At 50.7% G+C, this 19,358-nt stretch overlaps 1 protein-coding gene across 6 annotated transcripts in view; it reads left to right on the plus strand.

Moving 5' to 3' along the window:
• Nucleotides 1–2,387: 2,387 nt before the first annotated feature.
• Lims2 (LIM zinc finger domain containing 2) overlaps nucleotides 2,388–19,358 on the plus strand; it is a 34,146-nt gene continuing 17,175 nt past the window's right edge. Inside the window, exon 1 of one of the 6 annotated variants that reach the window (XM_020168356.2) lies at nucleotides 2,388–2,549. Coding sequence is in view for 3 of the 6 variants with exons in the window: in XM_020168358.2 (XP_020023947.2) it covers nucleotides 15,804–15,889 (86 nt within the window). In the remaining 3 variants the exon portion in view is untranslated. The other 5 variants (XM_074070460.1, XM_020168355.2, XM_074070463.1 and 2 more) reach the window with 5 other exon arrangements.

Consider the following 19,358-nt stretch of genomic DNA (forward strand, 5'->3'; position numbering starts at 1 on the left):
AAGAAGTCTTAAGCATAACCTTTGACCAATAAGTATCTTCAGTAGACCCTGGGTGACCCCCTAGGTAGATAGGCTGAAAGATAAAAGTGAGACAAAAATTTGAGTGTGGGTATCAAAAGCCGTCTCCTTCAATGAACTTCACAAAATTAGTTCATAAAATCACTAGCCAAATAAATAAATGACCAAACAAACAACAAAAACATCAACCCCCTGGGAATAGACAGAATCAGTATGCAGAACTGCTGCAATACAATACCTAAAATGTCCAATTTTCAACAACAACAAAAGAATTGAGACACACACACACACACACACACACACACGAATCAGGAGAGTGACTAATGCACAGGAAAAAAGCAGCTAATACAAAGTGCTTTTGAAGGGGCCCAGATGTTAGGCTTAATAATCAAATACCTCAAAGCAAGTGAAGTGTTCTCAAAGAACTAATGGAAACCATGCCTAAAGAATGGAAGAAGGGCTTAATGTCAGGTCTCATCAGATAGAGAATATCAATAATGAAATAGAAATTACAGCCCTGGTGGCTTATCCCTGTCATCCTAGCTACTTGGGAAGCTGAGATCAGGAGGATTGTGGATTCAGGCCAGTCCGGGGAAAAATGTTTGTGAGACCCCCATCTCAATGGAAAAAAGCTGGACATGGTGGCAGGTGGAATCAAACTCCTCTTCTTGGCACCTTTGCAGCTGTGGCCTTTTTTCTAACTGGACAGCAATTGTGCTGCCAGATTAAATAGAGCAACATTGGTGCTGGTCTTAGTCGCTGGGGTCCCCAAACTGCCTCTCCTGGGGTAAATCTCAGGCTGGTGTATGGTTATGAAAGTCTGGAATACCAAGAATTTGAGTGTCAGTTGGCTTTTCAAACAGATTTGTTTTTATTTTTATTCATCTATTTGGGGGCTTTATTTGAAAGGTAGAAATGACACTATTGGAATGGACAGAAGGGGACTCTTGCAACAGGGAGGATATTTCAACCACGAGACACAAACACTTTGAAATGGGAGGCAGAAAAAGCCAGGTTCTGTTTTTATTTTATTTTTTTTTGTCTTTTCTTTTTTGGTGCTGGGACCGAAGCCAGGGCCTCACGCATGCTAGGCAAGCGCTGTACCACCGAGCTACATCCCAGCCCCTCAGGTTCTGTTTTTAAAAGAGTGCTTTCCACCAGGATATTTTCACTGACTAAATTCCTTAGGTTTAAACTGATTTTTGTTTATATAAATTCAGTTCTGGAACAGAAGTATTGAATAAAATGATATTTGAGATGCTTTGAGGGTCAGGGTCCGATGCTCACTGTACATTTAGGCAGTATAAAATTTACCATGAATGTTTCAAACCATGCACTTTAACAAATGTTCACTGGGCCCCTCCTCTGAATGGAGTCCTGTTCCTGGTCCAGGGGGCAGGACAGGGAAGGAGACAGGACTCTGTTCTTGGGGAGTTTCCATTCTCACGGATCTGTGGTTGTAACATGCATGCGGGTTCAATACACGTCACATGACTGTTTCAGTAACAGTTTCAGTGTCTGTCATGTGATCTAGCCCTTAGATGGGCTCTGTCCATGCTTAAGGAGTATAAAATTTGATTGAAAAACACCAGCCAGTTATGCTCATAAAAGCTGGATGTACAAACCGTGTACACAGTGCACATAAATTGGGCCATCTCTTCCCCTAAATAGCACAAGACCAGGGAGATCTGAGGGTACCACATATGACAGCATAGTGTGAATGGAGCCCTGGAACCTTTAGGACCAAGACAGCCCTGACAGGCACCGAGAGGGTGGCAAACCACTGCTTTTGCCAAGAAGAGCAGATGTGAAGTTGCAAACACAAAATGATCAGCTCTATAAAGGATGGTGTTCAGAGAGGACTGGAACTAAAGTGCTGCCAGCCAGCTTCTGCTGGCCAAGCGTGAGGTGATTTTTCTCGTTCTACCTTTGGGTATTTTCCAAGACAGCAAAAGTTTTATAGCAGAAGACTATAAAAGAATTCACTTAAAATATATGTCAGTAACCCTAAGGATTTTCCCTTCCAGGAAAAGCAGGAGGGCACTTTGGGTTACTCAAGTAAGGTTGTTGTAGGGTTTCTTTTCCCTGGGCGCCGTAGGGCACATGTCCCACCTGTGCACATCGGGCTTTCCAGGAGTTCATGAGCTCAGGGCTTCAGGAAACGTTCATTGTAGCAGCTGTCCCTTTGCTGGCTCCTCTGAATTCAGAGGGCAGCGATTGCTCCTTTTGTTCTGTGGCTTGGATCCCATGGGAGGCTGCCTTTCCTTCCTAGCCTTCCTCTGTCCTTGCCTGACCCCAAGGTGCTCTAGTCACGCCCTCCAGCTCTGGACTTTTCAGGCCAAGCTTCCTGCCCCGGGAGAGTTGAGGTTGGAGTGTCTGGGTGCCCCGTGGTGGCTGGACACTCCTGCTATTCACCAGTCCTCTGGCCGTGCCAAGCAGGCTGGGCGGCTGCTGTTTCTTCAGAGAAGTAACTGGCAGCACTCAGGGAAGGAAGCAGCCCAAGGAGGCGGAGCAGCGTCTTGGCCTCTGAGGTAGAGAAGTGGTGGCGTGCATGGGGCTGGGCCATCTCTGCTCCCCTGCCCCAGTCCCTTCCCTTACACCCTCTGAGTGGTCATGCTTAATGTTGCCATGTGGGGAAGGGAACAGCTCTGAGATGCCTGCCCTCCCGGCATCTCAGCACCCTCCTCAGATCACCTGCTCTCCTTGAATGCATGCTGGACCTCCTCTGGGGGGCCACATCTGGATGGGCTAGGGTTGGGGGATGGTAGGGAAGATGGCTGATATTTACTCAGGAGGAGGGGGGAGGGGCGGTGGGAAAGCTCTGATGGGGAGGTTGGTTGATTGCTTGTCCTAATGTGAAAGAAGTAAGATGCACCTTGGTTTAGGAATGAGATAATCTCTTTCTTTCTTTCCTCCCTCCTTCCCTCTGTCTCATCTTTCTTTCTTCCCTTCCTTCCTTCCTTCCTTCCTTCCTTTCTTTCTTTCTTTGGAACTAGGTTATAAGCCAGGGCCTCTTGCATGCTAGGCCAGCTCTCAACCACTTGAGCCATGCCCCAGTCCTTTTGTTTTAGTTTTTATTTAATTTTTCTTTTTGGCTGTGCTGGAGTTTGAATTCAGGTCCTGTGCTTGCTAGGCAGGTGCTCTACTTGTACCATACCCCCAGCTCTCTTCCTCAAAAGGGCCCCCAACTCTTTTGCTTTAGTTATTTTGAGGTTAGGGTCTCTCATTGTGCCTGGCTGGGCTATTTATGCTTTGGTGACAGATGTGTGCCACTGAGCACACATCTTTTTCCTCCCTCCGTCCTCTCTCCCTTTCTTCTTTTTTTTTTTTTTTTGTGGTGCTGGAGTTCAAACCCAGGGCCTTGTTCATGGTAGGCACGAACTCTAAAACTCTAACACTAAGCTACTCCCCAAGTCCCCAAGTGGCTCTTTGTTGGGTGACCAGCGTCAGGACGGTCTGAGATGCAAAAACATGCTACTCCTGAATATCTGATGGAGGCCATTTTCAGCTGTTCTCATTTCAAACTCGTTGGTTGAATCACATCTGTCCCAGAACTGAGGTAAGGGTGACATGGTGTTTTCTTCTTCAGAGTCCAGAGCCAAGGTCTCTGTGAAGTTGTGCAGCCCTGAATAGATCACAGTCTCAAGAAGGATTCTGGATTTATCTTATGCAGAAAAGAACCCCTGGGGCTCTTGTTGCTGACAGCAGCATTAGTGGGCTGCCATTCCAGCAGCTTCTCTCTGAGATGTTGGTGGTCCAGAGAGAAATAAGGTCATCCCATGCTGGTGGGGTGGTGTGTCTCACACTGGTTCTGATGGAAGGCTCACAGTTTTAAAGAGAAACATTTGGTTTTCACCAGGCAGAGCTGGAGGCATGGCTCAAGTGGTAGGGTGCCTGCCTGTTAAGCACAAGGCTCTGAGTTCAAACTCCAGTACCACACACACACACACACACACACAAAGTGTATCTTTCACGAGGTACTAGATTGTCTTCCAGCCCAGGGAGCTTGGCCAGGAGAGGCTGTAGCAGGGAAGGCCCAGGTGCTTCCCTGCTCTTCCCTAGGGTTCTCACAGCTACTTCCTGAATGACCTTTTGCCCTGGAACAGCTGGTTGACTATTCCACCAGGGCTCAGTGTTTGACATGTCTAGATGATCTGACAGGGACCTGCCTAAACCAGATTCAGGGAGACAACGTGGGTAGAACAGCTTCATGGGGCCATCTTTAAATAGGTTAGGCACCTTCCTGCCCACTGGGAAGGTGCCTGGCTTCTACCATGGAATCTGGCCATGGTGGGAGAGCCTGAGATCTTGGAAGGGCTACAAGACCTTCTCCATCCCCATGTCACATGGGGCAGGGTCTGCTCTGGGTGACATGTGGAGGAGGCCACTTGAGGCACGTTGAGACCTTGGGATCTCTTCACACTCATGTTGCTGATTGGGCAACACAAGCCCAGCCCACAGGAGCCCTGGGTATCCCTTGGCTGGAGGAAGGGATGGAGGGATGCTGCGGGGTAAGTAGAACATCTGTCTGTCCTGTCTTCCCAGGGGAGCTTACTCACCTGTCTTGAGCCCCAGAGGCAGCGAACTTTTAGGATAACTTTCTTGTCACTACTCAACCTCAGGCATCTTAGAGGCCTTTGCTCCCGAGTCACAGTACTAAGCGTGTACCCCAAGCCCCTCTCTCTGAGTGTCTCTCACTGTCTCTATCTTAACAGGCCACAGCTTGGATGCTGCATCCTCCCTGTCCTTCCCTGCTGGTTGCCATTTCTCTGCCTGTCTTCAGAGCAGTTACAATGCTCCCTGCCTCCGTTCCCCTCAGGGTGGCTGTGACCACTCCAGGGAGCATAGGCCACTGTGAGACTGCTTCTGAGCCTGGAGTAGTATGGGGCCTGTCTGCACCTCTTCTGATGACTGGGTGTCACTCTAGTGTGCTTGATCTTGACACCAAACCAATCCCTCCCTGTCCTTCTGCAGTGCCAACACCCCACACAGCTCTTTCTCTGTGGCACCTCACACTCCCTGGCTTTCCTCCTTACCACTCACTCCACCCGGCTGCCCTGCTCAACCCTCTTTTGCTCCCCTGGGCCCCTGGTCAGAACTCTTGGAGGGGGTCTCGGCTGACATCAACAGCCTTGGGGAGGGTTTAAATATCATCCACATCAAATTTTCCACATCTATGTCAGACACCAGGCCTCTTGTCTGAGCCCCAGGTTCACACACTCCCCTCCCTGACTCCTGTTGCCTGCAGTCTTCCCTGGGATGTGCAGAGGCCACTCTACTGTAACAGCCTAACCACAACTTCACCCTTCACCCCCCCGCCCCACTGTAACCCCCATCACCATCCAGGAAAGCAAGGACACCTGCCTGTCATCTCCACTCCCATAGCCGCCAGGCCCACCATTCTCACACCATGCCCACGAACACATCCTCAGCAAATCCTGTCAATTGCAAAATACGCCCTGCATCCGATCCTTTCTCATCATCATTTCTGCTGCCTGTCTCAAGACACCACCTAGTTCCCCCTGATGTGTACAACAGTCCTTATCAGGCTGTCCCTGGGTCTGCTCTGTCCTTATTACAGTCAATGGGAAGACTTTCCTACTGACATTTTGCTAGGAAAAATAGCAAGCACTTATCAGAATACTCAGATGTCCACTGCCTAGCTTCTCCCATTAATACTGTAGTGGACCCCTTCCCCCTCCATACATCTGCCTGTCCCTGCACCACCCACTTACCCATCTCGACTGCTAGCACACGTTTCAAAGTAAGCTCCATACATCAGCACCATGCCACATGAATTCTTCAGCACTAAAGCCACGGACCAGAGTTCAGTCTTCTTTCCTCCCTCCTTTCCCTCCCTCCCTTCCTCCCTTCCTTCTTCCCTCTCTTCAGGGCAGCCTGGACCAAGGCTGAGATTGCAACCATGTCTAGCTTTTTGGTTGAGATGGGCTGTTGCTAACTTTTTGCCTAGACTGGCCCCCAATCCCCACTTCCCCAAATAGCTGGTATTACAGATATGAGTTACCTCACCTGGGTTCGATTTTCTTTCTTTTTTAGGCAAAATTCACATCCAATGAAATGAACAAATCTTAATTATCTACTCTATGAATTCTGACAAACACCTGAGAGATCCACACTCCAATTAAGATATGAAACATTACCAGGAAATTTCTTGAATGCCCCTTCCCAGTTAATTCCTGTCCCCATGCCCCACCAAGCAGCAGCCACCTTTCTGATGTTTACCCACCATAGATGAGTTTTTCTGTTCTGGAATTTGATATAGGTGGAGCACATGCCCATCTGCTTAGACCTCAACCGCACTACTAAGGGTGGAATCCAAGCTGACCTCTGGCCCCTCTCCCTCATTTTCCATGATCCCTCCTCCCTGTGTTTTGACATGCTGCCTTCTTTCTGACTTCCTGAGAGGCTGGTCCATACGCTGGTGAGCAGCAGGATCAGTGAGCTTCTTCCTGCAAATCCAGCCTCTGGGTGCACTGTAGATGCTGGTCTGTGCCTCTTGGCAACCTTCACCTCTCCAGTGGGTTGAGCAATGCCTTCAGCTGCCACCCAGTTCTGAGTTTGCCCCTGAACCTGGGTGGATGGGTAATGAGCTGAGGGTCCTGGTTTAGCCACAGGCCAACATGTGTGCCCTGTAGTCATGCAAAGGGAAGCTTTCCTCCTCTTTGGTCCCCATTACAGTCTGCCGGTTGTGGAAAGCGTTTCTCCCTACACAGGTGGGTAAATGGAAAAATCTCCCATTCTTTATGCTTAATCCACCATTAAATTACAGTTCAGCAGAATTGGCCAAGGCATTTGCAAAAAGATGCCACAACAGCAAACTGCACACATTTCAAGATACAGTAACAGGTGTCAGTTCCATTCCCCAGCCTGTTTCTGCAGACAGAGCTGCATGCTTCTATCAGGGCCAGGACTGGGTCCCTCTGACAGTCCATTTGTGGGCTGCTGCTTGCTCTGCCATTTCTAGATAGTCATTGTTGGCTGCCAAGACTAGCGATGACATGAATTCCTATCAGGGTGCTCAGTGATCCCTGGCTGCTTCCAGCCGTGAGCTATGCTCTTCTTCCCTAATAGAGATACCTGCCTTTGGATAGGGGAAGGGCATTTGATTTATTAATTTTCTCAGAATGATTCCCCAAATGATTTTACATCACTAAATTATTTTAAGGCCTCTATGGTCATTTGTCAATAGTGTTTCATTATAGAAAGGAGTCCCTGGTTCTCCATTTGGTTTTGTCATTTATAAAATACCTTTTGCTTAGTTAGAGGGATGGGTATTTTCCCTGGAGAGTATTTACATATGCAAAGCTAGGTGTCCCACGGAAGAAGAACGTCCCTGGACCTCGACCTCCCTGGGACTGTGATTGGTGGACTGGGGTCCCTAGAGCGCAGGGAGGCAGTCGGTGTCCAGAAATGTCTCCCAGACTGGCAGGCGACTCCTCTGTACCGCCTGGGGCCGCAATGGGAACTCTGGGCAGGGGGTCTCATTGTTGCCCTCGTACGACGCCATCCCGCGTTCGTTAGCGTCCCGGTGACCAGGAGGGTGGATAGCGGGCCGTCCCGGCGGGGCTGGGCTGGGCTGAGTGGGGGTGGCGGGTGGCTCGTTCGTGTTTATTATAACTTCACTCGCTTTAAAAGGCAAACTATGCCTGGAATCCGGGAGGTGGCGAACGGAGCCCGGGTGGCGAAGACGTGACCCGCGCCCGGCCACTGGCGCTCTCCAGTGTCCCCAAGAGCTGGTGCTAAACGGGTAGCGGTGACCACCCCCGCAGCCCCCAGCTCTCACCGCTGCACCCCACCCTGCGCGCACCCCGGGGGCCCCCGCTCCCCGCTCGCCCCTCAACCCCACCTCGCGGCGGGCGGGCGGAGCCGCTCTTTTGCCTTTTTTGGGCGTCTCCCTCCTCCGTGCTCGGGACTCGCGGTGACAGAACAAGTCCCAAGCCCCGGGCTTAGCGTGCGCCGCCACCATGACGGGAAGGTAAGAGCGCCCAATTCGCTGTCTGGGTGGAGGGCGGGCACCAAGGCCACCGCCACGCCAAGGTCAAGGTCGCGGCGCCCAGCTACCCGCCCCCCCCCCGCCCTCCGCACGCCGGACCCCCGCCCTGGCCGCCCTGCCTCCGGGACCCGGCGCTCCGGGACCCGGAGGGGGTCCCGCTCCCTGCGACAGGTGGAGCTCCACCACCCCACCCGCTGACCCTGCAAGACGCACAGGTCTCCCCTCAACAACCGAAAGCTGGGATAACGCGAGGCCGGGCCACTTGCCCAAGGTCACACGTCAACTGAACTTTTTGAAGGCAAAGCATTAAGATCTGGATGCCTGCCTCTACCAACTTCCCTGACCCCCTCTGTGTGATCCTGGGTGATCAGTCACCCCGGAGTCTTCCATTTCCTCCTCTGTGACCGGGGTGGGAAAAATGTTAAAGATGGTAAATTTAGTGTGTGTGATGCGTGGACTTGGCTAGAACTGTGTGGGAACCCCAGCCGCACCCCTCTGGGTTGGGGAGGGGAACTCCCCTCAGCCTGGCTTGGCCTCAGCTCCCAGGCCGCTTGTTGCCATTTCACAGATGAGGAAAGGGAGGTTACAGAGCTGAGTAACCCAGGAGGCTGGTCACATGTGCACCCGTGTCTAGCCAGTGTTAGCCTCTTCAGTCCTTTCTGAAACAAGTCCATGACTCAGAGCTGGGAGGGAGAGGCTGACCTCTGAGGCCCAGGGTCCCCTTCTAGTCAAGCCCTGGCAAGAGCTGTTCTTCTTCACCAGGCCTGGAGTTGGGGCTCCTGGGTGGAGGACGGGAGCCCTAAGCCCTTCCCTCCTGTCTCTCATCACCACTGAGGCTGTGACCAGGAGTCTCAGCACAGCCCCCAGGATGCTCCCCCAGCTTGGAAACATGGATACTTTGGGTCAGGCCCCTTTGTGCTGCGAGTTGGAGGGACCCATCCTGAAAGGGGGTGGCTGTCTTCCAGACTGTGGCCACTTCTGTGTGTTTGTGTGGCCCTGCCCTCCCATTCCCTGCAGGGATCCCTGCCAGCTGCCTGGTCTCCACCCTCAGTTTTTGAGGAAAGAAAAGGAGCAAAACAGCCACATAGCTGTTTGAGGTGGAGCTGGGGTGCAGGAGAAGTCACTACTGGTGCAGGAAGGGTCCTAACTAAGGCAGAGCCACCTGATACAGCTTCAGCAGGGAGTGAGAGCGGGTGCAGAGACCCTCGGCCCTCATGGAAAAGGAGGTGATTGGATCAGCCACTGACAGCCAGAGAGAGAAGCTGGGAAGGAAGGGGGTGGTGGGAGCAGGGGTCAGCCTGCCCTTCTGCTGCAGGGGTCCAGAAGAAATGCTGGTCATCGAGTTACACAGGGACCACCAATACCTTTCCTGATCAAAGTAATGAAAACCCCGAAACTCAAAAGCATAAAAAGAAGAAAAGAAAACTCACAGTTCCACTCCTCAGAGGTTCCCTTTATGGACATTTTGGTGGTTTCTTCCGTGTTTTTCTTCTAGGATTTCCCTGCTCGTCAGTTTTATGCAGCTGTGGGCAGTCCTGAACCTAGGTATCCATCCTGCTTTGAAATCTGCCTCTAGTCCCCCAGCCTCAAGGCCGGGTAAGAAGCCAGCCCTGGCTTCCCTCTCCTCCGTACACAGATAACCAGCCAGGTGAACCCACTAGAAACAGACGTTGGATCCAGTCTTTGGAGTGTGCAAGACTTTTCCTGTCCTAGGGGCTGTGGAGGTCCATTTGCACTGTTTTCCTGCCATGGTGCTCCTCCATATCTACTGCCTTGTATGACTCCTGGGCACTTCCTCACACCAGGATCCTGGTGCCCCTGTGCCTACCCCTCATGCTGCTTAGAGCCAGGCTGCTCTTGGAAATACTTCTCCTTACTTACCTCTAGGGCTCTCCATGTCCCTCTCCCCAGGACTGTGGCAGGCAAGAGCAGAATGGGGACACTGGGGAGTCACTGAAGTGACCTGGAGTGGCATTTGGGGAACTGCCCTTTGCAAATGCATCTGTGGGTGCTGTGTGGAGGAGATGGGGAAGATGGTCAGGAGGCCCCTCCTGTGTGGTGGCAGGGATGGAGCTGGGGAGGCAGAGTCAGGGGCTCTAGGATAGGACTTGACAGAGGTGTCAGGTAAGCTGGTTGTGGGGTGGGCAGCTGTGGGTGGAATGCTGAAGGAAGCTCTTTGTGGCAGCAGTGTAGGAGGAAAGGGTGTGGTAGGTGTGGGCATGAGGCATCTGAAGAGCTGGGCACATTTAAGATGGGCAACAGAGGCAGTGGGACATGAGGGGTGGTGCCCAGGAGAGGGCTGGGCTAGGGGAAGAAGGGCCAATGAGGCCTACAGCGTGGTATGGCTGCTGAGGGAAGGCCATGCATAGGAAGAGAGGCGCTGAGGCCAGCACAGTGACTTTGAACTTAAAACTCAGGCTCTCTGACTTCTTAGCTGAGGGGACATTTAGCATCATCACTGTTCTGTAAGGTAGAGGTGGAAGAGCCACCTGCCCCAGGGACTTAGCTATCTCTGACTCCTCAAAATGGAGCCTGGGCATGGCACCCACAGCAGTATGAGATCGGTTGCTTGGCTTTCTGTAGAGTAGGGTCTCTCTCACCATGTCACACATGGAGGCCACCTTGTGCCTGATAGTGCACTGAGATCCAGGCTTCATGCAGAACAGCATGGGATGCTAGATCCTCTGCCCCTCCTCCACTGGGCCAGGAGTGTGTCCAAGGGCCCCTTTGGTAGAAGGAGTCAGCCATAGCTAGCCAGGGCTGTAGCCAGAGCCCTCAGGACAGCACATAGGGCTGTGACAGATGCTTAGTGAGTGACAGTAACGTGGTTTGTGAAGATGTATGTAGCACAGATGAGCCAGGAACCCAAAACAGGGCCAGGTGGACACCTCACCTCCTTTCCTTTTCTTTTCCTTTTGGCATTGACTTGCTCTTCTCCCCAGCCATTACTGTACAGTGGGGGATGGGCCAGTCCTGTGGTGTAAATACCCCCACCATGGCTTAGTTCAAGTTACCAACAGTTTGAAAAATTCCTGAAAATTTAACAATTAGCACTGTGAGCCAGTATAAGATGGGCTTAGGTTGTCTTCCCTCTCTAGTGACATTTCTTCTCCCTGCTCCCATATCTTATACCTGGAACCAGGTAATTTTTAAAGAGTAGGGGTTTATTTGGTTCCTGGTTCTAGAGGCTGGGAGGTCCAAAAGCATGATGCTGTCATCTGGTGAGGGCCTTCTTGCTGCATCATGACATGGCAAGACAGAGCAAGTGTGCTTGGGTCCCTCCTCCCTCTCCCCCTCCTGGCCCCCTCCTTTTTTCAGAAGTGGTTAGGGTTAGCAGGACCTTGTGCTTGCTGGGCAAACACTCTACTACTTGAGCCAAGTCCCCACCTCTCTTTCTCTTCTTATAAAGCCACTAATGCCAGGATGGAGGCTCCACCCACAAAACTTCATCTAATCCTATTACTTCCCAAAGGCCCATCATCAATTCATCAACGTATGAATTCGGGGATTAAGTTTCCAACACAAAAATCTTTGAGGAGCACATTCAAAGTGTAGCAGCATGTCTTTTAAATTTCTTGTGATGATTTACTGCGGTGAATATCTCACGAGGACTAGGACGGGATGACTGAGGGCATGGTATATAAAGCCAAAAACGCACCCATTCTGATGTGTGAGTTTTAAACTAAGAAATCAAAATCAAATTTCCTGCTGGTGGAGTGGCTCAAGTGGTAGAGTGCTCTCGCCTGGCAATCATGAAGCCCTGAGTTCAAACCTCAATACCACACACACACACACACAAAAAAGCAACAACAAAATCAAATTTCTTACAGGACTGGAGTATATTATTCACTGGACATATACAAAGGGACCTCCAAGAATTGCCCTCAGCCTCCCCATGAGGAGTCAGGGGGAGGAGAGGCTATATTTGGTGGCTCCAGACTGTCCTGGGACGGCACTCACCTAAGGCCAAATGGAGGCAGCTCCACCTCACAGCTTTCTGGCCCCACCATGGCCTTGTCCCTTGTCATATAGGCTCACAGTTGTATCCTTTACTATGTATGTGGTTTTTTAAAATTGAGATACAATTCACACATATCGTAAAATTCCCCTTTTAAAAGTATATGGTTCAGTGGTTTTTAGTATATTCACAAGGTTGTGCAACCATCACCACTCATTCCAAAACGTTTTTATCATTCCCAAAAGAAACCCTGAACCCACTGACAATCAATCCCCATTTCCCCTCAGCCTCTGCAACCACTGAGATGCTTTCTGTCTACAGATTTGCCTGCTCTGGACATTTCATATAAATGGAGTTGTGCAATACGTAGCCTTTTTCACTTGGTTTCTTTAATTAGCATAACATTTTCAAGGTCCAACCATGTCGTGTGACTCAGTACTTCACACCTTTTTTTCACTAAGTAATATTCCATCGTATGGATAGATCATATTTGGTTTATCCATTTGTTTATGGTGGACATTCAAGTCATTTCTGCTTTTTGTTTGTTATGTAAGGATGTCTTTATACGAGTTTTTTTTGTACAAACATATTTTCTCATTTTCTTTCTTTTTTCTAAAATTTTCTCATTTCTTAAAAATATACTTAGGACTAAACTTTTTGGGGCGTATGGTAACTCTATGTTTGATTTTTGTTGAGAAATGTCAAGCTGTTTTTTAAGTAACTGTCCAATTTTGCATCTATATTTATACAATTCTATACCAGGAACATATGAGGGTTCCAGTTTCTCAGCATCATTATTAACCAGACTTACTGTCTGGTTTAGTCCGTGTGAAATGGTGTTACGTGACGGTTTTGATTTTCATTTCCCTTGTCATGCTCTTACTGACCACTTGTATATTTTCTTTCAGGAAATGTCTGTTCAAATCCTTGGCTCATGTTTAAATTGAGTGACCTTTTTCTGGTTGAATTATAAGAGTTCTTTATATATTTGTATAAAGCTAAAAAAAAAAAGAGATTCTCCAAAGAATAATGATATTTATTTGGGACTGGCAGAGTGTTGTATGGGAATGTGTGCCTCAGCAATGTTTGTGAGCCAAACAGGTTGAGTCAAGGGGAAGTTTTTAAAGATAAAAATGCAGAAGATCCATCAGATACTTTGGAGCAGTAGTGCTTAGATACTGGAGTCACCTGATCCTGGTCTTTTCTCTGTGGGAAGGTTTTTGATTAATAACTCAATTTCTTTACTTGTTACAAGGCTATTCAGATTTTTGATTTCTTCTTGAGTGTCAGTTTTTGGTAGTTTGTGTCATTCTAGTAATTTGTCCTTTTTATAGGGCTTATTTAATTTGTTGGCATGTAATTGTGAGCTGTTAGTGCTCCGTTCTGCTCCTTCTTAAATGGCATGCAGGCTGTTATTTTTCAAGGCAGCCATGGAGTTAGGGAGCAGAGACCAGGGACTAAGATAAATTATGACACTACACAGCTCACTTACTCTTAAAAAGGCTCATCTGTTTTTCTTCACCGAATGCTCCAAGGGTTACTGTAAGTCTTCGGTTAATTTGCCAAAAGAAAAAAGAAAGTAGATTCTAACCAGGTTTGCAATGTTTTTATTTTATTTTTTCTGCTTTTACGGAGGGATAAATTTCCAGAGGTCCTTGCTCTGTCATTTTTGCTGATGTCAATCTTACATTTTCTCAACGGTCTCCTCTCCAGCTAAGAGTGTTGCTTGGGGAGTTCAGCATGGCCCCCACACCATCCCTGAAGCAGGAGTAGCTGCAGAACAGGTCATTAACTGGCCTTCAGCGCTGTGCAGAGACTGGGAATTTGGGTTCAGTCAAACTTGGGATACTGGGACCCAGCCCCTTCCTCTCCACTTTCTCAGTTTCTAGCCTCTGGTGTCGCCTTTACAGTAAACGCTCATTGATTAGCGCTCATTGGTAATCTTGCCCTCCAACTTCATCTACTCATTACGTTGTACAAAACGCTTGTGACTAAAGCTTCTGTGTCAGTTCTCCGTCACCATAACAAACACCTGAGATAATCAAATTATCAAGAGAAAAGGCTTATTTTGCCCATTGATTTCAGAGGTTCTCTCAGTCCATGATTGTTTGATTCTGTCGCTTTGGTCTGTGGTGACACAACATTGCAGCAGTGCATGCAAAACAAACCATCTACATCAAGGCCCCCAAGCCAGAGCAAGGGGCTGAGCTTGCACTGTCTCCTAAGAGGACATGCTCTCAGTGACCTGAAAACCTCCCCCTACCCCCCACCAAGAGTCCACCACCTCCCAACAGCAGCATGGGCTGGGGACCAAGCATTAACACCTGGCCTTTAGGACATTCCAGATCCAAACTATAGCAGCCTCCTTCCAGGTTTATGGTGGCCCTGGTGCCAGGGAACAAATGTTCCCTCTTTAAATAAAATGGTGGCTTATCTCAGAGTTCTGGGTTCTAGCCGTTCAGGATTTCCACATGGGAGGGGCTGAGCCAGATGAGGCATGAAGGGCCCAAGTCCTGGGGCAATGACTTGAAGCTGCCAAACACAGTGTTCTTTCAGAGCTTGCTTTTTTTTTTTTTCTTTTTGGTGGGACTGGGGTTAGAACCCAGGCTTTATGCTTGCAAAGTAGGTGCTCTACCACTTGAGTCACACCTTCAGTTCACTTTTGCTCTGCTTATTTTGGAGATGGGAGTCTCACAAACTATTTGCCTGAGCTGGCCTCAAACCTTCATCCTTTGGATCTCAGTCACCTTAAAAAATATTTGTTGAATTGATCAGTGTTGGGTCACTTTGAAATTGGGCTGCATTTACAAATTACACTGTGGTCAGCTGACCGCATTTTGAGGCTGAACCCAGAGTGGTTAATGAACACTTCCCCATCTTTGGATTGGCTGGGGGAGGTGTGCTCCCTTGCTGTGTGGACCTGGCATTTCTGTCTTCCCAGTTTGGGACCATCAACTGTCTGGAGCGATGGCCACTGTCTCTTTCTTTGTGACGATGAAGGAAAATGGTATTGTGCTTTCTGACCTGCTGGAAAGGTTTTCAGGAAGATGGAACCAGGACTGAAAGTTCCTATGAGCACCCTAGATCTTTATTTTATTGAGGACCACAGTGACTGCTTGGCCAGCAGTGGCCACAGCTCCCACGCGGACTTGGGTGCTCGCATTTGGAGGACAGATAGCCCTGGTAACTTGCAGGTAAAAATCCTGTGCTTCTGTCTTGCCAGCTGGAGATGTTCTCTTCTAAGTTTTGATAGTTGGACCTGCTTTGGGTGCTTGGCTCTTTGAACTGCCCTGGTCTGGGTGTCCTACATGACATTCCTGGCGGCACACTCTCAGGGAAGGGAGCAAAGTGGAAAGTGGGCAGGTGTGGGTTCCTTCATCAGTTTCTTTCAAGGATTCCCAAACTGGCCTAGGCTCAAACTGCCCACCTCGGCATGACCATGGGTTCAGCGTTCTCTCTTGCAAAGAAGGCGCCCTGCCCTGTCATGGTGGACCTCACCTTAGTGCCTTTGGGACCTCCCCAGCCCAGTCCCCTCCCCAGCGGTGACCCAGCCCAGCCAGCCTGAGCTGTCAGCGAGCTGCCCCCGCAGGCACGAACAATATCTTTTCTATTTGGAGTTGACCCCGCTGCCCTTCGGAGATCCAGAGCGAAACGTGAGCTCCTGCCCAGCGCGGGGGAGGCGCCACGCGCGGGTCCCGTCGCGGTGCTTGGCGGAGGTGGCCGCGCCCGGTCACTGCTCCGAGGCCGGGGGTCTGACGACGCCCGGTGCACCAAACCGCCCGACCACCGCCGCGACTGGACTGCGGCCCCGCCATGGCTGCCCGGCTGGGCGCGCTGGCCGCGTCGGGGTTGTACCGGCGGCGCCAGCACCGGCCGAGCCAGACGCCCATCGCGTCCGGGTAGGTGGCCAGGGCTGGGCGGGGTCGCGGGGGACAATGGCCGGAAAGCTGCTTGCAGACCTTGCTCGGAAACTCCGCCTGGACCTGGACCTTCCGACGGCCTTGGACCTGGCTGCCTAGGGTGCGGGGACAAGGCCTGTGTTGGCAACAGGGCGGCGGGTGCCTCTTAATGGAGCTGGTTTTGATGGTTCTGTGGTCAGCTCTTTTGGGTAGGGTCCCTGGGGATGAGAGATCATTTGTTCTCTGACACCCCATCTTTGCTTTCTGACTGGGGTGATTTTACTGTCACTGTATAGAGGAAGAAGCTGGTCCAGGACATCATACAGCCAAAAAATGGCTAACTGTGATTTGAACCAGGTGGGAGTGACTCTAAAGCTTGCAGCTGCTTTATTCCCAGGAGAACTGCCTGTGCATGCAGTCTCCTTTGGGTTTGGAAGCCGGGATCAGGGTTCAGGAGTTCTCTGAGGGCAGGCTAACCTGGGGTGAGAAAGGTAGTGGAGAACCTGAGTGGGGAAAAAGACCAAGGGAGGGACATGTTGAGTTTGCAGTGCCTGTGGGGCCATGTGGGAGAAAGGTCCAATAAAAAGCTGAGAGACACAGCAATGGGGACAGTGGTTGTGGGGTCACTGGACACCTCCAGAAAGTAGAGGAGAAAGAGGGGGAAGTGTAGAAGAAAACAGAGGTAGACAGATGGTGTCAGTGGGCAGTGGGCAGTGGGAACTGCCACTGTACAGTGGCTATCTATGGAACACCTGCTGCCAGCTAGGCTCACACACCTGCAGACCTATCACAGGTCAGGATGGGACCTGTGATCCCGTGGCTCAGATAGGGAACCTGAGGCTCAGGAAACTTGAGTAACTCATCTGAGCAGGGTCCAGCTAGAATGGAGCTCTCACTGGTCAGCCTCTGGACGTCTATGATTTGAACCATGGTACCAGGATGCGGGTGGCCAGGGCACTGCTGACCCCGAGGTCATGCTGGAGAGTGGTTGTCACCATAGGGATTTAATACAACATGGCCGAGGTGCAAGGCCATGGCCTGGTAATGAAACTCGGGGTTTCAGGGAGGTGCCATGCAGTGTGTACACACATCTATTTGCCACTCATCTTTTGCTTTGAACTTCTGGTTCAAGTCTTTTGTCAGTGCTCTCTGTCGGTGTGACAGTTTAAAGTGTACTTTATAAAAAGAAATGATGCTTCTGGAGCAAAGAGGTATGGCAGGGCTTCAGAAAAAGCTGTCATTTCAGGCGTTTTTCTATGAGCTTGACATGCCTTCAGTGGCGAGAATGCATCGTGTATAGCAGTGCAAGGCAGTGCATTAATTTTCCAGCCTCCCCGTGGTGGGGAATGTGGCTGGCTTTGTGTAAACTCCTGTTTACTCTGTGTACCCAGGTGACCCCTGATGCTGACCTCTGACTGGCCCCAGGGGGGAGGGCAGAGAGCAGGGTCAGGCAACTAGGAGCAGAGATGTTGGCTGTGGAAGCTCCCACTAAAGTTGCTCCACGCTGCAGAGCGACCCTTCCTTTCCCCACACCTGAAACAGCATGCGGGTGCCCATAGAGCACTCGTTGGATGAAGAAGGGAAGGCAGGCTGGCAGCTGTTTGTATGTAACATGGAATGTACTTGCAGGAATTACCTCACTCAACCCTCCTACTGTCCTTGGAGATAGCTGTTATGGGCCCATTTTTCAGGTGAGGGAGCTGAGGTTTAGAGAGTATTTTGTTGCAGCAGCAGAGCCAGAGAGCACCAGTGCCAGGCTGTGCCTGGCGATAGGGCTGATTTTAATCCTGTGTGACCAGGCCTCTTGTGGCCAGCCCCTGCCTCTTCCCAGGCTTTTAGTCTTGGGCTCATAGGAGGTGGGTTGGAGGAGGGTCTGGGTGATAATAGAAATGGAATCTGGAATATGACCATGCCTTTGTGATGCCGTGGGAGCTAAGGGGCCAGGGGGCACTGTGACTCTAATCCTGTGTGACCTTCAGCAGCTGCTTGCCCTCTCTGTGCTTCCATATCCTTGTCTGAGGCAACTGCCCCTCACAGAGACCTGGCAGAGAGAACTCCCCTCTCCCCCTGGCCTGCAGGTCACTGTCAAGCTCAAAGGCATCAGACAACAACTTAGCTTGTGTTGGCTGTCCAGATGGAGAGCATTTGGAGGTTCTGGGGAGGGCTGAGGAAAGGGAGCAAGAGGCTGAGTACCTCAAGTTCTGTCTGGGCTTTGGCCCTCAACAGTGTGTCAAGTTGTCACTGGGTTGTGTCTTCGGGGAGGATAGCTGGGTGGACTGTGTTCCCTGCTTTTGGGTGGAATGTGTGAAGGAGGACGTGGTACGTCCATGTGTCTGACCCTCTGTCCTCTCTCAGGGAGCACAGGCAGCCTGCAGGCCTTCCCTGGGCTGGTGACCAGGGGCTCTAAAAGGCTCCCAGCATTGCTGGAAAACCATAGCTCCCTTTCTCAGCATGCTCGCCTGCATGGCCGGTCCCGTGGCCAACATCACACCCTTCGTTCTTCACATCGGCTCCTCCAGAGCGCTGACACTCTGGTGTTCCCCTGCACTGAAGAGGAAATGAGACCCAGAGAGGCCACTGTCCTCTTCCAGGTCCAGCCGCTATCAGGAGTGGAGTGGGTGGGCGAGTCTGGAGCCTCTGTCTGTCTGGCGGTGCCTGTCCTCCTCCCCTCCAGGAAGCTGGCCTTTGTTCTGATGGGCCAAGCGCCTGTCTGTACTTCTGTCTTCACCAGGAGACTGGAATGCTCTCTGATCCTGAGTAGGGTGGCTTGGGGACAAAGCCACAGAACTTCTCACAGAGCTGCTTTTGAGGTTCTGCTCTTTTGGACAGAGCCTAGGTTCTGCAGGGAACTTTGGAGGCCAAAAGGAAGACAGGCTAGGATATGAGTTCTCTTGGTGAAGGTGCAGAAGTCTGAGGTTATTGTATAGTATAAAGGCTGGGGCCAGACTTGAATCCTTAATTTGGCTTCCTTTCTGGGTCCTTGGAGTGGAGAATTCCAGGCCCACAGTTACAGAACTTTCTGTTGATTTTTGACCTCTCCAAGACCCATAAGATCATGATCATGATTTGGAGCATCCTCCCTGTAACCTTGGGTGTGTGCCTCGGAAGAGATGGCTCACAGTGTTCTCTGGGGAGGGAAACTTGCCTGTCCTAATGAAGTCCAGACCACCCTCTAGGGAGCTCAGGATGGTCAGTTCCCCATCCTCAATGGCCTGCTTGGACTTCAGCAGGAGCTGGGAGGCCTGGGCACAGAGCCTCCCTTTCATCTTGGGCTCTTTCTGACTCCTGCTACCACTGCCTGCTTCCTTGTTCCTCTGGTCTAAATAGGAGCTGGCTCAGGGGAGGCTGAGACGTGTGCAAGGCCAACATGAAGCTTTGCTGAATGGCCTTCTGGCTCTGCCTCTGCCAAGCAGAGAGGACAGGGCATCGCACCTGGAGCCCCATTCCAATCTCTAGTCTGTTTCCAGGT

The sequence above is a fragment of the Castor canadensis genome, chromosome 4 (assembly GCF_047511655.1).
Source record: "Castor canadensis chromosome 4, mCasCan1.hap1v2, whole genome shotgun sequence".
In the NCBI taxonomy this organism is placed as follows: domain Eukaryota; kingdom Metazoa; phylum Chordata; class Mammalia; order Rodentia; family Castoridae; genus Castor; species Castor canadensis.